At 44.3% G+C, this 22,275-nt stretch overlaps 1 protein-coding gene across 1 annotated transcript; it reads right to left on the bottom strand.

Moving 5' to 3' along the window:
• Positions 1-4,641: 4,641 nt before the first annotated feature.
• On the bottom strand, positions 4,642-15,123 carry GNG3 (G protein subunit gamma 3). Its single transcript, XM_066582847.1, has 3 exons — positions 14,986-15,123; positions 5,436-5,540; positions 4,642-5,051 (listed from the first exon to the last, which is right to left on the bottom strand). The coding sequence occupies exons 2-3, from the start codon at positions 5,532-5,534 to the stop codon at positions 4,923-4,925; spliced, it is 228 nt and encodes a 75-aa protein (XP_066438944.1). The 5' UTR covers positions 5,535-5,540; positions 14,986-15,123; the 3' UTR covers positions 4,642-4,922.
• Positions 15,124-22,275: the final 7,152 nt, after the last annotated feature.

The raw sequence follows: 22,275 nt of genomic DNA, 5'->3' as shown, positions 1-22,275 counted from the left end.
TCAAAGACTGCTATGGACTATAACCTACCATGGTGAATTCCTGTTTGGCCTGTGTTGGATGTCATTCTAGATAAGGCATTGGACAAATAAGGAAACAGAAACTGGATTGCCCAACTAAGGGAAAGGAAGGTGGATAGAAAAATCCAGAAGCAGAGGCCGTGACCCATTATATAACCCGTTTTCAGAGCAGTCCAGAAGAAAAAAAATCAACGATGATGCCAGGTAGGGAGTAGATATTTCCACAAGTACATGGATTTGGAGACTATAGTAAAAAAGCCTAAAATTAGGATTTCGGTCAGAAACTCCAGAAAAATATGTGGTGGCAAAACACTTACAGGTATGAGAGGTTTAGCTTTAGCTAAAGAAGTGCTAGGTCTCTTAAATAAAGAGTCCTCATCCCTGTAAATCCAGAAGTAGAAAAGCATTTCTATTCCACCCTGGAATAGAAACAAACAAAAAAAAATAGCTTTTCGGACTATAAAAAAAATCTGAAGGGGCTAAACCACTTCCTAAAATTAAAAAGATGCAAAATGGAGACTATAATAATCACAGTAAAGCTACTTTTTCGAGGTTGTGTTAGATCTGGAACATGCATACTACCACATTCCAATACACACAAATCATCAAAACCTTCTGAGCGTAGAGGTAGTATTAGGATGGAAAGTGGTCCATCTTCAGTTCCTGGTCACTGCCCTTCGGACTCTCTACGGCCTCCATATGTCTTCACGAAGATAGCACCAGAATTAGCAGCACATGTTTTTTTGGATAATCCTAGATTTCGGTGCCCAGACCCGTCTATTAACGGAGGAAAAGATTAACTCACAGATACAGGATGGGATAATAAAATAAGTTGGTACTTTGAGAAAAACAATGTAAATTCTAGGGTCCTTGACTGCTTGTATTCTGGCAGACCAGTGGGCACAAAGGCAGATTCTAGAAGTCTGGGATGGAAAGTCTTTAATGGTGGATGAGCAGGGAAATCTCATCTTACAAAGTAATTGTGACAGATGCCAGTCCTAGGGGCTGGGGGTCAATATATAGGATAATTTCTTTCAGGGACGCTGGGGGAGAAGTCTTCACAACTGTTCCTCAAACTAGAGCTTATGGCAGTACCCTGGGCACTGACTGCAGCAGAACCATCGTGTGCAGGTATTCTCGGACAAAGGTCTCCTACATAAACCACCAAGGAGGGACAAAATAAGACGGTTATGACCAAAATGATGACTATCCTTGTACTAGCAGAAGGAAGTCTATAGTTGTCAGCTCTACATATGTTAGGTCAGCAAAACTAAAAAGCGGATTTTCTCAGTCAGCATCGATTAAAACAAGGCGTATGAGCTCTGAAGTAACAGGTTTTCAAGAGGATTGCACATCTATGGGGAAATCCCAGCACAGACCTTTTCACAACAAGAGCCAACAGAATGGTGGATCCTGTCGCAAATGCCAGAGCTTTGAGCTCTGGGTCCGATGTGCCATCCACAAGTAAGAACCTATACTTAGCGGAATGGAAATTGAAAGGGATTTATTCACCAAAAAAAGGGTTTCCTCTGGTACCTCCCTTGTTAAAAAGCTGTTCGATGGTGATAACCAGGATCAATGCAGCGATTTGGAAATAAAATTCTAGGTCTTGTTAATACGAGTCCTTCAGACTTTAAATCTATTCTAGAACTTTTACTGAAAGGGTTGGCCACACGCGTCTAAAGGTTCAGGTCTCTGCACTGGGAGCTCTTTTTGACTAGAAATTGGTAAAGCACCCTTAGGATTGTGAGATGTAAAAGAGCCTCTTTTAGATCTGGACCAATATGTAGAAGTAAAATTCCTCCCATGGGATTTAAATTTGGTGTTCAACAGCCCCTCTGAGCCGATAGATTCCAGATGGATATTGATTCTAACTCTGAAAACAATTCTCTTTACAGCATTCATGTCGGCCCGTAGTTAGTCCTAACTTTACCTCCATTCTGGAGGGCAATGATAATTAAGCCTGATCCAGCTTTTTTCAGCTAAAGTATCTACCACATTTCATAGATCACAGGAGATCTTGCCCTCTTTGCAGCAATCCAAAAATGAGAAGGAGCAGGAATGTAATTCGTTACATATGCATAGGTGTTTGATTCAGTATATTCAGGCAACAGCAGAGTGCTCTCTTTGTACTTTAGCAAGGCCAAAACAAAGGGAAGGTAGCAACAGAGTCCTCTGGCCCATTGGACTAGGTTGGCTATTTTCCTTGCCTATTCAGTTGGCCAGGATTCCCCTACGGAGTTTAGAGCCCATTCCATCAGAGTGCTGGCTACTTCTTGAGCTGAGTGAGCAGGTGTATCTATAGAACAGATTTGCCTGGCTCCTACTTGGTCTTCTTCCAGGACTTTTTTTCCCCCAACACTATTGGTTGAATCTTAATTCTGTTTTTTGGCAGAAAGGCTCTCCAAACGATGGTCCCTCTGTAATTTGATTTTCTGGAACACATGACGGCACCCCTTCTTATACCTTCCCTGTTAACTTTTTCACCCGTTAATAAATAAATATTTTATATATATATATATATATATATATATATATATATATATATATATATATATATAGTGTGTGTGTGTAGTTCTATAAACTGGCTGGGGTCCTCCTTGCTCTGTAAACCACTGATGCAATGGAGAAGCTCCCCAGTTTTATCTACTGGTTTCCTATTCCCTGTCTCCTGGTGCCGACATGGGTTCTTCTGAAAAATGAAATTACCGATGTGTGTAATTTTCCTCACCTTACATTTTCAGTAATGTTCTGATTAAAGAATACCATTTTGGAATGAAGTGAGATTGTTCTGATTGCATAAGAGCTGTTTGGGGTATATAGGGGTTGCATTGGGTAAGACCAGGTGAATGTAATCTACCATAGTGGGTTTGTAGAAGACATTCTTTCTGAAGCCACATCTTTATGTAAAGGAGTAGTTTTAAGGTACGTTCACCCTTTACATTTTTGCTTTCATCTTGTATATTTTTGTAGGGTTAGAATGTTAGGTTGTATGGCACGGTTTCTACCAATATTTCCATTTATCAAATATGTAAGACTGGATTTTTACTTGTATTCTATAGGTGGATTTTCTAATCCAATGGGCTATTAGTGTTTCCCTGAAAATAGGACCTACCCCTAAAATAAGCCCTATCCTGATTTTTAGGGTTTTATTTTGGGGGGGAGGGGATAAAATATAAGCCCTACTACAAAAATAAGCCCTAGCTGCTCCAAATGAAGGGGGGAAAAAAAGCATCACTTGCCTAGCAGGCGCCGTCTAGGTCCCTCCCACTGATCGCTGCATTTCCGGCCAGCTTAATTGTAGTTCTCAGCGCCGACAGAAGATTGTTTGCTGGTAATGGGGTTTCTAAACCCTACTTCCAACAAGCGAATGCCCTGATTGGTCCTCATAGCCGTGGGTTCAACCAATAGCCGTGGGTTCAACCAATCGCATTAAATGGCTGTAATTGGTTCAACGAGCGCCGCAGTGATTGGCTGAACCCTCGGTGCTTGAGAAACAATCAGAGCAATTGCTTGCTGGAGGCGGGGTTTACAAATCCCATTACCAGCAAGCGATCTTCTGTTGGCACTGAGAACAGCAAGGAAGCCAGCCGGAACTGTAGAGCCCAGTGGGAGGGGCCTGGGTGGCGCCTGCTAAGTATGATAAGACATCCCCTGAAAATAAGGCTTTGTGGCAAAAATTAATATAAAACGGGGTTTTATTTTTGGGGAAACATGGTTGTCATCAGTAGAATAGTACTTACAACTGGCATCGTTCCCCCTAATTATTTCATTTAATCTCTCATAGGTACTGTCATGGGTGTAAGGGAAACATGACAGCACTGCTAATTCTCACCCTGCTGCTGTTGAAGTGTAAAATAAAATTAGGTGTAACAAAACATAAAAGGACCTCAAATAGTCCACTGATCTTGCTACAGAACGGAGGAGGTGAAGGGTGTTCCTGTATTTAGAGACCGGGGGGGGGGGTGGTCCTGTCCGGAGGGAGGGAGGCTCTTTCATAGGCGCTGTCATGGGCTCATGGGACACTGACTACCGGAAAGTAATCTTGTTTCAGCCTTACATACTATGTTGCTATGTGTGATTCCAGCCTTTTCTAAGTATCTTGGCCTCTCCCCATGTGTGTACCTGCTCTCACGCGGAATGGGACTTATAGCAGTTCCTGACATTAATGCAATGCAAACTGCGCTTTTGTGCAAAAGCTGTCACCGCCACATTTTGCATTCTCTTATATGACTCCCTGTTCAGTAGCTCCTGCTAAATCAGAGTATGATCGTCATGTTTTACAAGTAGTGTAGGTCTCAGCATCAGCTTGTCTCTTGTGCTGTGTGTGAGCAATAACTGCCTTCTGTGTGTCTTTCCCACCTTGGACGATGATATGAGATCAGACGGTACATATAACAGAAGCACTTGTTTTGTTCCAGAATTCCCTGAAAGTACAGTAGGAATACACTGAAGCACTGCTGTGGACATCTGACCAGCGGGACTCCAGGATCCGGTTTCATGGCTGTAAAGTGGCTGATATTCAGTCTTAACGCCCATTCATTTCATGCTGTTATACAACCGCTGCCTTTGTTTTCTCTGCTTTATTCGTTACATCTGTTGATTTAATAAATCAGTCTAAACTTGTTTGTTTTACTAATATTTATTACTGTTGGTATAACTTACAAATAAATACTGCTTGTGCAACCCCCAATCTCCCATCAGATGAAATAAAAGTTTCTCAAGTCCCCCTAGACTGGGATACAGTAATTCTTCATGCTGAGGAAGAACAGGGCCAACATTAAAACCACTCAAATGGTGACGAGATGTGAGGTGGAGGGGCTTTGACGGTAAATGAGAAGAAAAGTGGTCTGGCTGGGATTGCCAGAGAGCTTAGTAGGGGTTTCCTTCATCCGCAGGATGGATCAGAGAAGGGCACAGAAGAACTTCTTCTCTCTGAATGGGTTTTCCGATGTGGGCACCGGTGTAATCAGTGGATCCTCGCACGCATGAGCGTCGCAGAATGCCATGAGGTCTGATGCTGCCTTTGAGACCTGTATAGAAAGACCAAGTTTAGATCAAAGTCACATTTTAATGAATACATAAGCGGTTAGCTGTGACACAGGGGAAGTATCCATGGAAGTGGGGAGATGTAATGTAACACTGCAATACAAAGATTGCAGTATTGCCAGTCCTCTGCTGAAGTTATGTTCAGACATACGGTCTCAAATCTGCATATGTTACACTGGGATTGTTAAATCCAGAAGGAATTGGACACCTATAGGGCAGGCATGCTATGGATGGCTTGTGTTGTACTTCGTTGCCCATTTCTAGGGCATTATTAGCACTGAAAACCTACAACAAATCTGAACATAGCCGCCTTAATGTATTCTGTAAAATACTTGGTGGAGGACGATTTTCTCTTCTCTATTACATACTTTAATGCGACACATGGAGGCTTCAATCTTGAGCTGCTCGACAAGCTTCCTGGCCTGTCCAACACTTAGTGTGCTATTCACAGGGGTGTCTCCTTTCATGGTTGCCTAGGAAGAGAAATAGAGTTCATGAGTTACCAAAAAACTTCTGATCACACCGAGGTAACATTAAGAAGTCCGCTCCAGTTGATGATTCTCACCTATGACCATTTCTGAGGTCTGAACTATGTACTTCCTGTTTTGTGCCCCTAAACCCAACCCACTTTTGCCCTAATTCAGATTTTTTAAAATGTTTTTGTCTCTTTTTTAGGCTTCTTGTAGACTTGATCAGTATTTTGAAGCTGAAAAGGAGAATTGGATGCACATGAGAAGTCTATAAATATTCACTTCTACTTTAGAATGCATGTTTTTGGGTTGAAAATGCAGATTTGGCCAGTAAAAGTTTGTGGAGTTAAAGAAGAAAAGAAAAAATCCCGTAACTCCCCATTTCTGGCCCCCTACCTCTCCCGTTCTCCGCAGCAGCTGTTTACAGGCTGCCGTTGGTTATGTTTCATATACAGGCTGATGGATGCGGTCAGTCTGTATAGGGAATGTCATTTACTGAAGCTGGGCAGGAGCCGGCAGGAAGGATGGGAGATGCAGTGCTGAAGCAATAGGGGGCCGAAGCTGGTGAGTATGTGTTATTTATGAGGCTTGCCTACAGTTTACCAATGTAACTTTGGGAAACCCCTGTAATATCCAAGCTCTATAGAGAACACCATACTGGACTCTTAATATACCCTACACAGAAAACCTTGTCCTAGACTGCATGTAATAGGGGTTCATTACATAAGCTTGCAGGCTATGGATACGTTCTGCACATGAGCTTATTTATATATAAACCCCAGATCTTGTGCTGCATCATCTGCACATGAATGCAGCCGCTCTTTACAAACTAATGTTTTCTTAATTATTCCACAATGGCTCCTGGACAAGTAAATGGGAGTCCGATGCACTTAAGTCAAGATGCTGATGTCCATTAGCGCACAACCGCGTACTCCGTGTTGGTGGTATTGCATTCGTACGAAGACAATCTACCAGCAAAATTAGCCTTGTCAGAAGGGCTCTGATGTTTAGCTCCGGTTAAGGCTAGGCTCACACGACCGGATCGTAATGGGCTGCATAAAAATTGCTACGTACGGTCACGTTTTTGCTCGTGTATACCTGCCTGCACATATACAGTGTATTTTACATGCACTGTCCTGTACTCGTGTCCTAAAATAACACTGCAGACGTAATGTAACTGCGTACGCACTGTTTCTAACACGTCTATAGAGAGCGATAAGGCTCTTGTGCGCATAATACGTGCTAAAATAGAACATGTGTTCTTTTTTACGTGCGTAATATATGCAAGTAGAAGTGGAACAATGAAAATCAATGTACTTTCATTGACTCCATTTACTGCATAAATTGCGCACGTAAAACGCAATGCAAATACGCTGATGAGAGTTCAGCCTAAAGGCGCAAATCTTTGTAAACTTCTAGTGTGACTAGTCTAGTGGGGGCTGTAACGACTACATGTTCTGGTAATAATTGGAGCGTGTTCGTTATGGCATCAGGTGGATCGGCTATTCTGCAGGGAGTCAAACAATATCTTACCAGAGTGTAAATTTGAGTCTTAGTACTCGCTCAGACGGGTATATTCGCGCCACGTATTATGCACATAATCTTTGCATATATATATAATACGTAGTGAATAGATCTCATTGATTTTCAAGAGCTTTGTGCATGAGCGTATTTTTTCACGTGCTGTGCGATCGCATGACAAAATACGCCGCATGTCCTATCTTAGTGCATGCACTGCCCACATAAGAGCATGAAATATGTAGGCGTTTGCGATTTTTGGTTGTGCTAATACGCAGCGTATTTACATGACTGAAATACGCTAACGCTTGTGTGACTTGGCCCTTGCCTTGCACTGGTCATCAAATTAATAATGGTAACCTTGAGATATTAGTGTAATAATGAATGAAGGCAGTTTTAATGGCCTAAAAAGCTCAAAGAATTATTCCATTATTATGGCCACTAAACACTTTCTGTGGCTGCATTCAGACAAACGTATATCAGCTCGGTTTTCAGGCCGAGCCGATATACGTTGTCCTCGTGTGCAAGGGGGGGGGGAGGATGGAAGAGCCAGGAGCAGGAACTGAGCTCCCGCCCCCTCTCTGCCTCCTCTCCGCCCCTCAGCACTATTTGCAATGGGGAGAGGCGGGCCAGGGGCGGAGCTAAGTTCTGAGAATTAGCCCCACCCCCGCCTCTCCCCATTGCAAATAGTGCAGGTGGCAGAGAGGGGGCGGGAGCTCAGTTCCTGCTCCTGGCTCTTCCATCCCCCCCCCCCCCCTGCACACGAGAACAACGTATATCGGCTCGGCGTGAAAACCGAGCCGATATACGTTCGTGGGAATGCACCCTTAATGTGATGAACTAAAAATTGTGGCTTGGCTTTAAGTAAGAATTAACTTTGCATCTATATGTATTTCCTGCAGACATTCTGTTGGTAAAACTTTCAGAGAGACATAGGAAAAGGAGACTAGAGCTACTCTTAACAAGATACCCAATCATAGACTACCTTGTAGGGCTCCAGGTCGCAACCAAAATTTGCAAATGGTAACAAGATTTTTCAATCTTGTTGCCATTTGTGACCAGCCCCACTGCACCTGTCTATCAGCCTGTCATAATTGAAGGCTGAACTCTGCATCTATCAGCTCTTACCCCATCCCTGATGCACACTGGAGATTCAGGGCTTCTGTTGGCCCATTTCCATTAGTATATAATTTGAGCGGCTGGAGGTGGGCACTTGCCTTGAGTGAATAATGGGAAGGGGAACCTCTATGTGATTGATTGTATCGGGGGGAGCCAAAGCCTGTGGATGTAATTATGTATGTGTATGTGTGTATAATATATATTAGTGTATGGGGGAGTATTAATTCTAGTCCTGCACATCCTATACTTGCCTCCCCCGGGTCCCTACAGCTCAAATTTCCCTTATGGCTGTGTGTTTATATACTGGCATTCTAGCAACAGGACATCACAGGCTGCTGCAGTGAAGCGCAGACCTCTGCGGTGTACAGCTGACATTTGTGAGTGCAGCAGTCAGTGATGCCCCATTCACAGAATGCCTCTGCCACCTGTAAACAGACCCGGTGCGGAGTACAGAGGTGCAGCCCTGGATGTGCAGGGAGCCAGGAGAGGTGACTATAGGAGCACTTATTTTTACACACGGTGAGCACAAATTAAAATAAAACCTCTTAAAGGGGGTTCCTTTAAATTTGGTAACAAAATTTGACTCCTAAATTATTCAGTTTAGGATCCAATGAGTCGTAGGTAAATATTTTTTAGGCTGGAGCCCGGCCTGGTTTATAAAATTGCAGTAAAATATTTTACCAGAAGTTAAACATTTTTTAAAAAATGTAAATGATAATTCACCTCTTTTTAAAGGCTTTAGAGGGGCTGTCCATTTTTAAAAACCCACTGCATATACCCCATTAAGGAGGTAATAGAGGGTGATCCTATGTTCAGTATCCTCATCTCTTGGTCAGAGTAGAGTGCTTGCTCTTGCTTTGGAGGTAGGTAAAGGTAAAGTCCCCTGGTGCAAGCACCGAGTCATGACTTGACTCCTAGGGTGATGTCACATTATGACGTTTTCTTGGCCGGCTGATCTCTTGGGGTCTAGCAGAGGGGTACTTTATGATTGGTGTATTGTAAAGGGCCCCTTCTAACAAGTAAGGATTGTCTAAAGCCAAGAATCCCTTAAATGCTGATAGCCGCTTAAGTGATTTGGATTGGGCAGCAGTATCATACGTAGCTGCATGTACACTGATAGTACTTTATGGGGTAATTCGCTGAATGAACCACCGCCCAGCTGATCATGAAGGCCATGGATATTAAAATTTGGGAAAACACTTTATGGATGGGCCACCCTGTCATATTTTTGTGCTCCTTTTTGGTTAAAAAAGGATCTTAAAGCAGGCATTCCCTATCCATAGGATAGAGAATAACCTTATAATCGGTGGGGGTCTCACGGCAGTGGTGGAAGAGAGGGACACAGAGCCCCCATTCTCGGGATCAGTAGGGTCTTCAACGGTGAGACCCCCATTGATGACAAAGCTATCCTCTATCCTGTGGATAGAGAATAATTTTAGATCCTGGGGTAACCACTAAAGAGTAAACCCTCTGCTTGGATCCTTTGGGTTTTGGCATAAAACCAATTTCAGAATGGTTGTCTCTTTTAGACACCCTTTTAAATTCTAGCATCTACACAATGTCCTAATACAGATATTACCCACCCCAAAACCAAAAATGTATTGGAAACACAGAGGTCAAAATGTAGTAATTTGGCCCAAATGTAAAACCATCATAGGGGGCTATGATGTTCTGCGTTCCAGTCAGTAGACGTGTGTTGGGGCTGGGACACTCGTCCATATTACACATGGGTGTATGCGTATTTCAGTTGCGTAAATATGCTGCATATTTACATGACTGAAAATCTCTTCACCCTTTGTATTTTGTTCCTTCCTGCAGGTTTTTGTGCTCGCAAGGCCGCCTGCAGATGGGCGGAAATTCTGCGGCATGATTTCCGCCGCTTAAAACCTGCATAGGATTGCGTTAACAAACCGCGGCATGCTCTATTCAGAAACGTCACTCACCCGCCGCCGGCTCCGGTCTGCACATGCGCCGGCTGCCCAGCAGTCGGCACATTAAAGAGCGGGGGGCGCGGGTGAGTACGCGCTGCTCTCTGCAGGCGCTCAGGTCGGGTCCCGCGGCGAGAATTCTCGCTGCCGGATCTGACCCGGCCGTCTGCAGGCAGCCTAATACGCAGAGTATTTACGCAAGCGAAAAATATGCAGTGAATATTCACTATTCACTGTATTCACTTAGTATTTGCGCTGGGCTATTTACTTCTATGGCCTTTTTTGGTGCGGAAAACGCACTAAAATAGGTCATGCTGTGTGGGGTTTTTTTCGTACAAATGAAAAACACAGCATGCTCTACTTTTGTGTGCATCTGCGCACCAAAGGTCCCCATACAAGTCTATGGGGGTGGGCGAGTGCGTGCAAGCTATTATGAGGAAAAGGAACACATCTGGGACACATTACACTTAATAGCCTTTTAAATTGGGTGCGGTCGTGTCCAGCGCGCAAAAGTCCAAGCCTTGCACTCGGAACAAGTACAGTAAAACACACTGATATGAGCATAAAAAAAGCTTGCAGCTCAAATACGTTGCACTGAGGTGTGCGCAATTTATGTGAAGGAACCCTTAAGCTGGATTCACATACAGCGGTTTACTTTTAGGGGCATCTTCATTGCCATTTACTGACTTAAGACTAAAAATATTGAAGAGCCTACATTACACAGTATTACGGCTTTTGCGATTAGCGGCATATCCTTTTCACAACGTAGCATCCTCTACGTTTGCCATTGTTTCCGGAGTTTCCTACCCTTGGCTTTTCTATAGTGCTTCAGAAGTGGCAGAAAAACTGCATGTTCAAAATGTTATTAAAAAAACATACAAAAAAAAGAAAAACACTCGAAGCGCACGGTTGCTTTTTGTATATGTGTAAGTTCACACGTAGCTCATATATATCGTGTAGCGCAAAATTTTGTTGCAGTTTAAACTTTTTGTACTGGGACGGTTAGAAATGTTGCACATTAATAAGGCAAAAAAGAGTGCCGTTCATACTTCATACAAAAAGAAAAGGATTGGCCCAAAAGGACCGCCATAGGCTAATATATGAGGGCTGTACAGCTTTGTTGAGGACCGATCCTCAAGGATTGCTAGAAAAGAAATGGCCTGCAACAATCATTATTACAATAGCTGGGTTTAACATGGCTCTGAGATACTAAGGTCTTAGGGCTACAAGCCAATGAAGCATGGAATATAAGTGAGAATCGGGCTGTTTCATTCTTGCCATCAGTAGGGGCCCAGTTCTTCCGGTGGCTTTAGGCCCCCGGTCCACGGATGTGTATTCACACACGTGTATTCACGCCGGCCAAAGATTTCCATAGCATTGCTATGGAAAGCGCTGGCCCCGCGTCCACGGGCAGAGAATCGTTGCGATTCTCTGCTCGCGGCGGGCAATTTGCAGCATGCTGCGAATTGCCCCGATTCTCCGCGGTCCACACCCGTGGACAGGGGGCCTTGGCTATTGCTTCTTTGCTCACACAGGAGCCAAAGCTGTTCACTAAATGGAGGTGGAGTGCGCCTGCATTGACTTCGAACATTCTGAGCGATAACTGAAACGAAGCGACTAGTAACAACCAAGCGATTTCCCACTCAGTGCCCTGTGGAGTTCCACACAACTATCACTTAGAATCCCTTGTTAAAAAGTGTTTTTTCAGTGATAGTTGGCCCGTGTTAAGTTAACCTTATACTCCCACTGTTCTTTAAAATCAAAAGATAAGTAGAAAAAAAAATAAAGAGTGATGTGACAGAAGATCATCATGACAGGTGTGATGTGGTTACATCACCACATATAGGGGCAATGGATTAAATTACACCAGAATTCTGGCATCAAAAAATTGGAATGTTGGTGCAAGAGGGATTTTGCTGTTTTCCACCTCTCTACTTTTCCAGCATAGTGAGAAAAGGTGACAATGTTTGGGCGGAATGAGGCTTTTTAGCAAATGTCACATCTCTAGACATTTTTAGATATAATAAATTTATAATTAGCACGTGACACTGTGATACATTTGTTGCAAATAACACTAATGGTCCCCTAGAAAAACTGACAAAAACCCCACATAATAAATTTTTCCCATAGTTCATAAACAGGAAGGATCTGGCATCAGAGGTTTTTCGACGAAGGACAGGGCCTTAGGACCCTTTCACATCTGCATCCGGGCTCCATTTGGGCTTTCCATCTCTCTGATCCGTTTTCAGAGCAGCGAAATGGAATTAAAACAAAGAAACACAGATTTGTTTATTCCCCCTTGATTTCAATGGGGTTTCAAAAAATGGAAAGCAAGCAGAGGTTTGCATTTGCTTCCGTTCCGTTAGGTTTCCGTTTATGGAAAAAAAAACTGATGCAAACTACACTATTTTTCCATGTAAAGAAGGAAACTTAAAGGGGTGGTCTCGCGAAACCAAGTGGGGGTATACACTTCCGTATGGCCATATTAATGCACTTTGTAATATACATCGTGCATTAAATATGAGCCATACAGAAGTTATTCCACTTACCTGCTCCGTTGCTAGCGTCCTCGTCTCCATGGTTCCGTCTAAATTCGCCGGCAGCTTGCTTTTTTAGACGCGCTTGCGCAGTCCGGTCTTCTCCTTTCAGCACGAGCCGCTTCAGTGTGCTCCCCGCTACAGCTCTTCTGCGCATGCGCAGATGAGCTGTCACTGCTCGGGAGCGTGCTGAAGCGGCCATTCTGTACCTTCCTCTGTTAGAGGAAGGTGCAGAGCCGCCCAGCTGTCCGGAGAAGCCGCCCAGCTGTCCTGCCGTCCAGGTAAGTGATGGGCCGGGGGGGGGGGGCTGTCGTCGCTGTCGCTGCGATGGGGGGGGCTGTCGCTGCGATGGGGGGGCTGTCGCTAGGCCGGGGGGGGCTGTCGCTGCGATGGGGGGGCTGTCGCTAGGCCGGGGGGGGCTGCCGCTGCGATGGGGGGGCTGTCGCTAGGCCGGGGGGGGGGCTGTCGCTGCGATGGGGGGGCTGTCGCTAGGCCGGGGGGGCTGTCGCTGCGATGGGGGGGCTGTCGCTAGGCCGGGGGGGGCTGTCGCTGCGATGGGGGGGCTGTCGCTAGGCCGGGGGGGGGTCTGTCGCTGCGATGGGGGGGCTGTCGCTAGGCCGGGGGGGCTGTCGCTGCGATGGGGGGGCTGTCGCTAGGCCGGGGGGGGGGCTGTCGCTAGGCCGGGGGAACTAGCGCTGGGCCAGGGGGGTAAGTGATGGGTCGGGGGTGATGTTCACTGACAGGTGAAGGCCCCGGAGCCCAGCGCTGGGCTCCGGGGCCTTCACCTGGGCTGAGGGTCTAGCGCTGGGGAGCCGGGAGCGTAGCGCTGGGGAGCCGGGGGCTAGCGCCGGTTACCTGCTGCCTGGCGGTGGGTGACTGGTCGGCGGCTGCAGGGCGTCCGGTTGCCATGGAGACACAGCTGGCAGCGTCTCGGGAGCGCGCACGTCGGGCTGCAGCGAGCGACGGGGAAAGAGCCGGCGGCCATCTTGGGGAAACTTTTATAAGTTGCTGAAACGCTGGAACGGTAAGTACAAACCAGCTAGGAAAGTCATTTACAGGGGTAATTAGTAATGTATGTTTAATTAGGGGGACTGGGCAAAAAAAAAAAATCACTGCTTCCTCGAGACATCTCCTTTAATGGAACGGAAGCAAATGGAAACCTCTCTGTTTGCGTTCTATTTTTTGATACCTTGTTGAAATCAACGGAGGGGGAAAAAACTTCTTTCTTTTTTACCTATTTTAATTCCGTTTCTCTGCTCCAAAAACGGAGAAGAAAGATGGAAAGCCCTAAAAGAGTCCAAATTCAGGTGTGAAGGGGCCCTTATTTATGTCGAAATTTGCATCTATGTACAGGGAAAAAAACATTAAACACAGACAAGTCCAGAATGAAATCAAAGGCAGCGTTTATGGATAATGCGCAGGATATATTGAAGTAGGCATCGTACATTTATAGATTCTTTCATAATTTGATAGAATTAAAGTCATAAAGAAAGAAGGGGCCAAACGAAATACAGCAAATAGTGTCTTATCACACAAGGGAAAGGCTGGTGCGAGCTTGTCATCGGCTCTCAGTTGCTTATCATACTTCTTCCTCAGATTCAGCCATATTGGCCTGGAAGTATCTGGGTAACGTGTTTACCAAAATAAATGACTAATTAAAGTCTTGAACAGTCAGTTTCATGTCTGTATTTCCTTCTGTATCTCTGTAATTTAAAATGGGGACGGATTACACAGAGGAAGAAGACGATATCTCCATTATTCCTCCTGTTCTGACCCAATCCCATTTTCTATGTCAAAAGGACATAAAATCGGATTGTGGGAATGAGCTCTTACTCTTGTGTCACATTCTGCTAGGATGCACCTAGTTTGAGCCGTTCCCCGCTTTTACATATGACATCAACCAATGCATTGTAGAGAAAAAAGGGGGCATCTACATCTTCGTACAATACAGTCATAGAAGAGAACATGGTAAAGGAGACAAATGTTTTCTTTTGTATTACTATGTTTTCTTCTGTTGCAGAATTGTATCAATATGACTGCAAATATTGCAATACAATCCGTACCGTATCTTACATACAGTAATGCCTCCTTTACAATATTTATTATTACAGTGTTATGTTTTGGCAAAGGTTTTGCCTAATAGAGTTTCTAAATATCCCTACGTTACCACAGGGGATATCTTATCTGGAAGGTGGGGCAATAGAAGCAATGAATGGGGATGCCTTTAGAAGGCTGTTCATATAGAAAGACTCTCAGGGGGGTGAGCTAGGTTCAATCGCAGGCCTGGATACATAGATGACATGTTCTCCCCATCATCATATAAAGGTTGCTGTAATTGGTACCTACCTTTCTGGTTTGGTGATGGAGGGATACAGGATGCTGAGAAAAGCTTCTTCACTGCAGCTACACCAAACACACCCTGCAACAAAGAGAAATGGGGGAGGGGAGAGTGGGGAAAGGAGGAGGATGGTGAGAAGTGGCTAAGTGACTGAATATGCTGGTACAAGGCTAGGCAGGGTATTCACAGACAGTGGGAAAGACAGGAGGAGGAGAATCAGGGAGTGAATAGTAGGACAGGTCCACAAATGTATCATTGATGAAGACAGACAGACAAACACGCTATGTTGTGTCCTCTGCAAGATTTATTGCTAAGACCCCATATGCATATATCCACAGATTTTCTAGCATTAGTTGCATAATGCCAATCCACAATCCCATTATCAGCTTTGAATCAGAGATCTTAAAACATATGCAATTTATGGAAGGATTCATGAATGGTCCAATCAGTGACGTCAAAGTATAGGAAATGGTTTGTAGAAGTAAATCTCATATAGCTGCTTTATTTAACTAATTTATTAATTAACCAATTGAATGCAGTTGTCCTTTATCTTCAGCAGTGCCATACACACCTCTATCATTTTTTTTAGATAAAATGTGTTTTTATTAAAGAGTTTTTTGGGGACTTACAATATTAAAGGGTTTTCCAGGAATCAAGAAAAAATTCTGTGAAATGGTGTTGTCACATTCGCCCTGAAGTAAGACGCACCATGTCCAGGAGGAATGTAAGGTTGTGTTCACACAGGAGACAGACTGCGAAACAGAGTGAAGTACCATATAATTCAAAAGAAGGAAGGGACAACCTCACCCTGATTTTTAGGACAACAGCACTGCCTAAGGCCTCCTTCACACGGACAACACTGCATCGCAGCGAGAAAATCGCAGCAATACCACAATTTTGTAGCGCTACAAAGTTGCATGTGATGCTACCAAATCGCATGACTTTGTAGCATCATCTGCGAGGATTTTCAGGGGGGCTTGAAATATAAGCCCTATCCTGAAAATAAGCTGTAACTAAAGGAGAAAAAAAAAAGTATACATCACCTCTTCCGCACTGTCCGGGGCGCCGCAGCAGCTTCTCCCCAGGTCCCGACACTGATCTTCTTCATCTTCTGGCCAGGAATTGAAAAATCCCCGGCTGCTGGAAGCGCTGGCTGTGATTGGCTGACACTTAGCCAATCACAGCCAGTGCTCGAAGAATAGCTGGTTCAATCACTGCCATTCATGGAAGCACTGGCTGTGATTGGCTAAGTGTCAGCCAATCACAGACAGCGCTTCCAGGAGGCGGGGATGTTTGAATCCCCAGCCAAAAGGGAAAAAGATCAGTGCCGGGACCTGGGGAGAAGCTGCGGCGGGGCTGACAGCGCGTCTAAGGTGATGTATGTGTTTTGTTTTTCGGCAGTTAGGGCTTAAATTATAGCTTTGACAGTAGCATTTACTACTGTCAAAGTTGCATCACGTCGCATGCAAACCGCGTTTTCGTGCGATGCGATGCAACAAAGAGGAAGGCTCCATAGGGAAACATGGGCTACAAAACCTTGCGTGTCACGGGCATATCGCCGGACCTGCAAGGTTTGTGTGTCATTTTGTAGCATGCTAGAAAACATCTCGTGTGAAGGAACCCATAGGAAACCATGGGCTTCACATACATGCGATTTGTAGCATCATAGCAATGCTACAAAATCGCGCGACTTTGTCGCCCGTGTGAAGGAGGCCTAATCGCGGTGGTTCTGGGGAGGAGGGTCAGGGAAACAGAAGACTGCCCCCCACCATTTTTGATTGGTTACCGTGAAGAAGTCAATCGGGGAGAGGAGCTGGACAAGGTGTGTTGAGAGTTGCTCCTGTAAAAGACTGGTTAAACCCCATTGCTATGCCCTACAGGTCTACAGAGGGAGAAAGCATTGTACTGGTCAGCCTTGCAGGCAAACTTCTCTTGTTTCTCTGCTGCTCATTTGGAGTCGGCTGTGTACTTGGACTGTTCAGCCTCATGGACTACCTGAACCAGTAGGCCTCATAAATACAGTAATGTCTTGGTAAGGCCTTACAGTTCTTGTTGATTCTACCCTGGTTACAGAATACTAAAGAGACATCTATTATTCTACCCCGGTATATGGGGTATTAAAGAGACATTTGTTGTTCTACCCTAGTTTACGGGATCTCAAAGAAACTTATCAAGGCCCATTAGGTCTAATTGTTCATTGTTATAACGTTAAAAAATTTCAACGAGCATCAACATATCCAAATGAAAGTTTACCTTGACGCCTACAGTGGGTGCCACTCCCAAGGGGCCCCCATAGAGAGATGGCCCATTTGTCAGCCCCATTCTATCCAGAGGATAGGTCATCAGTTGAAAAAAGCCCAGAATACCCCTTTAGGTGGAGATTTCAGACAGATATAAAAATGCGACTTTTTAAAAAGTGACAAAATGTGTTGCTTTATTACTCCAGTAGGTGGGTGGTTTAAAATGTGACTCCGTACCTCTAGACCTCTTTAAAGATGTAGCTAATTCACATTAGTTTGGAACATTTCATAAATTATTACAAATAATGGCAACATGGCTTCCAGCAAAACTGACTTCAAAGAAACTGCATGTGATGAATGATCCTGGGAGTACACGTACGAGGGGGTGCTGATAAGTCTTTGGCTTTGTGTTCCTTTTTTGTTTCTACGGTAATGAATGTTACATCACATGAAAGCCTTATGTGTCTAATATAGGTTTTCAAAATTTTGTGTTTGTAGCTTATGCCAACAGTGATCTAGGCATGCGGGAAAACAAAATGGCGGAGTCTAAGGCGATATTCACAGCAAATGAGAGCAGGGGAGTGATATAATTCTTGTTTCTGCAAGGAAAGTCCGCGAAGGATATTCATGGTGATATGTCGCAGACATTGGGGGATCAATGCCCTTCATATTCTACAGTTAAGAACTGAGTTGCCAAATTTAAAACAGGCCACTTCAGCACCAATGATGAAGAACGTCCTGGACGACCGAGAGAGGTGGTTGTTCTGGAGATCGTCGATGCTGCGCACAACCTCATACTGGAGAATTGGCGAATTTCAGCTAAAGGAATAGCGGACATCATGGGGATTTCTCGTGAACGTGTTTGTGTCATTATCCATGAACATTTGAACATGAAGAAGCTATCTGCAAAGTGGGTCCCCAAATGTTTGACAACAGATCAGAAAAGCATGCGAGTGAATACTTCCCGGTCCATTTGTCAGCGTTTCCGGAATGATAAGAACTTCCTGGATCGACTGGTCACTATGGATGAGACCTGGATTTATTTGTATGACCCTGAAACCAAGGAGCAGTCAAAAGAGTGGAGGCGCAGTGGTTCTCCTCGCCCAAAGAAGTTCAGGGTGCAAAAATCAGCCACTAAGGTGATGGTGTCTATGTTCTGGGATAAGGAAGGCGTGCTGCTATTGGACTACCTTCAAAATGGTTCCACCATCAATGCAAGGTATTACATTGAACTTCTGGACCAATTGAAGGCAGCTCTAAAGGCCAAAAGGCGCAGCAAGCTGTCCAATGTGACACAATGCACAAGTGACCACGGCAAAACTGGTGGAGCTAGGCTTCCAGCTGGTTGACCACCCACCTTATTCACCAGATGTAGCTCACTCTGACTATCATGTTTCCAAACCTGAAGAAACACCTAAAGGGTACTAAATTTCACACCATTTCTGATGCCATGGCTGCTACAGATGACTGGTTTGAGGCACAAACGAAATCCTTCTTTTTGCAAGGCTTACAGAACTTGGAATACCAATTCCATGAAGAGAGGTCAGGGGTGAACTCTCTTCATACAGCGCAGGCGTCAGCTGCTTATTACAGCTGACACCCGCGGGCAATCGCTGCTTTTAATCCTTTAAATGCTGTCAATTCTGACAGCGGCATTTAAATCCCCTGAACGATGTTTGGGGGTCCCCTACGGCCTCCCCGCGGTGAGAACGGGGGATCCGTGCAGGTGTCATGGCAGCCGGGGGCCCTCTGAAAGGCCCCAGGGCTGCCTTAGGAGACTGCCTATCGAGCCATCCCCGTGGGGTGGCTTAATAGACTGCCTGTCAAATCGCAGTATGACGTAATGCTATAGCATTACGTCATACTGCAGGAGCGATCAAAGCATCGCTGCTTGTAGTCCCCCAGGGCTCTAAAAAGAAAAGTAAAAATAAGATCAATAAAGTTTTATTAATTATATAAAAAAAAAAGTAATAAAAGTTTCAATCACCCCCCTTTTGCCATATCTGTAATAAAAAAATCTAAATCATAAAAGAAAAATAAATATTTTGTATAGTCACATCCATAAAAGTCTGATCTATCAAAGTAGCGCATTATTTACCCCACATGGTGAACATCGTCCGAAAAAAAAAAAAAGAACGCCAGAAATGCACTTTTTCAGTTACCCTGTCTCTCAGAAAAAATGCAATAAAAAGCGATCAAAAAGTTGTACGTATTCCGAATTGGAACTAACATAAACTACTGGACATCCTGCAAAAAATGAGCCCTTGCAGAACTACGTCGACAGAAAAATAAAAAAGTTATTGTGCGCAGAAGATGTCTGCAGAAAATAATTTAAAAAAATTAAATGTCTTTGAAAAAAAAAAAAGAGTAGTATAGTAAAAAAAAAAACTATACACGTTTGGTGTCATATCAATCGTACTGAAAGTTATCATGTCAGTTTTGTTGCAGTTTGTGCGCCGTAGAAACAAGACGCACTGAAAGATGGCTGAATGTCATTGTTTTTTTCATTTTACTCCAATTAGAATTTTTTAAAAGTTTTTCAGTACATTATATGGTACATTAAATAGCACCACTGAAAACTACAACTTGTCCCGCAAAAAAAAAGCCCTCATACAGCGACGTCGATGGAGAAATAAAGGATTTACGATTTTTTTAAAGGAAAGAGGAAAAAACGAAAATGGAAAACAAAAAAGGGCCACGTCATTAAGGGGTTAACTGCCCCAATATGCACTCTATGTCATTTGCACCTCAGGGAAATGATGGAAAGTTTTAATGGAGTGTTCCTTTAAGGCCCAGAGGTGGCTGTACATCTGCATCATAATCAGCATGTATTTACACCCAGATTTTGTCATACATTTTTCTGGCACATTTGCCACAGATTTCGCTCTTTCTGGGGTTTGAAAACTATCCTCTTGTATTGTGCTATAAACTGCTGCAGGTTTGTTGCACTGAATTCTTAACTAAGTGCGATCCATGTGCTTGTACAGGACGCCAGCCACCAGTTTGTAGGAGGGCATCACGTGGATGAAGGATAGGAGTTACTGCCCCCCACCCCCGACTAACACAATTATTTACTTCTGCTACTGTATTTATGTTATGATCTTGGTTCTGGTGCTGTATTTATGTTATGATCTTGGTTCTGGTGCTGTATTTATGTTATGATCTTGGTTCTGGTGCTGTATTTATGTACTCAGCTTGGTTCTAATGCGGAATATATTCTATGACTTGGTTCTGGTGCTGTATTTATATTAAGAGCTTGGTTCTGCTACAGTATTACTCACTGAGCTGTTCTGGTGTGGGTATGATACTATCTTGCTGCTTTGTGCACAAGCAGAATACAGGCAGACTATTAGTGTAAGATACTAGTATTGTTTTTTTTTTCTTAATCCCTTAAGGACCAGACACTTTTTAGGGATTTTACCCATGTGGTGGTTTAACTGCCCTATTTTATTTCCTTTAGCTATCGGATTACAGGACTCATACAGTGACGGTTTTGGTTGGCTTTGCGTTATTTTCTTTTTTATGTGTAGATTTCTATTTTATTCTGTAATTTTGTTTTACTTATTTATGTATTTTTTTACTATGTCCACCATAACGCCATATGAGACCTCTGGGGGACATTCACTGGTTTGTTTTTTTATTTGACACTTTCCCACTGTAGCTGGGGCATCCATAGGAGCCCCAGATACAGGAGAAAACATCCCCTGTAGTGACATTAGTCACTGGCAGAGCTGATCAGGGTCTGCTGGGACCCTGTAGCTCTGCTGTAGCAAGGAATCCCGGCGGTCACGTGAGCAACGGCTCGTGTAGTGGAAGGTATACTTCCACTTTTACTTCCTAGTACATAGCGTTCATTGAACGCTGTGTACTCGGAAAAGAAGGCAGAAAGGATTAAAACCCAGTTTGCCTCCTCCGTGTTATCAGCTGTGACTAACAGCTGACAACTCGTCCTGCTTTTGATTTATTACATTATGCCTTCATCCCATCAACTCTACGTATCTGTGGGAACCAATTAACTATCTTTGTGTAGTTTTTGGCCTCCCTGATGCATCCAGGTACGAACTAATTTGGACCCCAAGGCCTGAAAGGTTATGGGACTGTAGCGGTCCTTAACACTTTCAATGAGGAGGAAGCAGCGCTGCCTCCTCATTTTAGTGCTGCAAGCCTTGGATGAAGACATCGCAAATGAGTATGAAACCATTGAAAATGATTGGTTTCATAATCATGTGCTTCACTCACTCTGACATTGCGAGAAAAACTATCACAAGTGGGTATGAGCCGTAAGGCCGGATGCGCACGAATGAGTTGGATTCCACATGTGGGAGCTTGCAACAGAATCAGGCTCTGACCACGGCCGGCGACCCCGCGTACCTTCTTTTCCTGTACTGCGGATGACTGCGGGCGCTCGCTGTGTGGAGTCCATACAAAAATAGAACATGCTGCGATTTGATGCGGAAACGCTTGTTTCTGTGTTGGGTTTCCACACTTGGATGTTGCCCACCGGCAGTGCAAATTCAACTTGCGGATTTGCGTTGAAAACTTTTTGCAGAAAGACGCAGATTTTGCCACATTTTTTTTAAAAAGCAGATAAGAGTATGTTCACTTGTAGTGGAAATGCGGAGCGCAATTGATGCAGATTTTGACTCTTTTTGATGCAGTAATGCTGTCGGTTTTGCTGCAGAATTTTCTATTGCAGAGAATCTGCTGTATTCCTGCTATGTGTGAACGTAACCTGAGGCCGCTTTCACACGGGCTACAAACTCCACATACATCACCTAAGAAGTGCTGTCCGGCTCTGGACCGCCTTCCCCGGTCCCTGACAGTTGTCTTCAGTATCTCTTCTGGCCGGGGATTGGAAAATCCCCGCCTCCAGGAAGTGCTGCCTCTGATTGGCTGAGGGCCGCCGCTCAGCCAATTAGAGCTAGCGCTCGATGATTCAATGACAGACAATGAATGGCTGTGATTGGTTCATCGAGTGCTGACTCTTATTGGCTGAGCACCTCAGCCAATCAGAGACAGTGCTTCCTGGAGGCGGGGATTTTCTAATCCCCAGCCAGA

This window comes from Eleutherodactylus coqui, chromosome 11 (genome assembly GCF_035609145.1).
Source record: "Eleutherodactylus coqui strain aEleCoq1 chromosome 11, aEleCoq1.hap1, whole genome shotgun sequence".
NCBI lineage: Eukaryota > Metazoa > Chordata > Amphibia > Anura > Eleutherodactylidae > Eleutherodactylus > Eleutherodactylus coqui.
The sequence above is the reverse complement of the archived record's forward strand: the minus strand, read 5'-3'. Positions and strand labels throughout refer to the sequence as shown.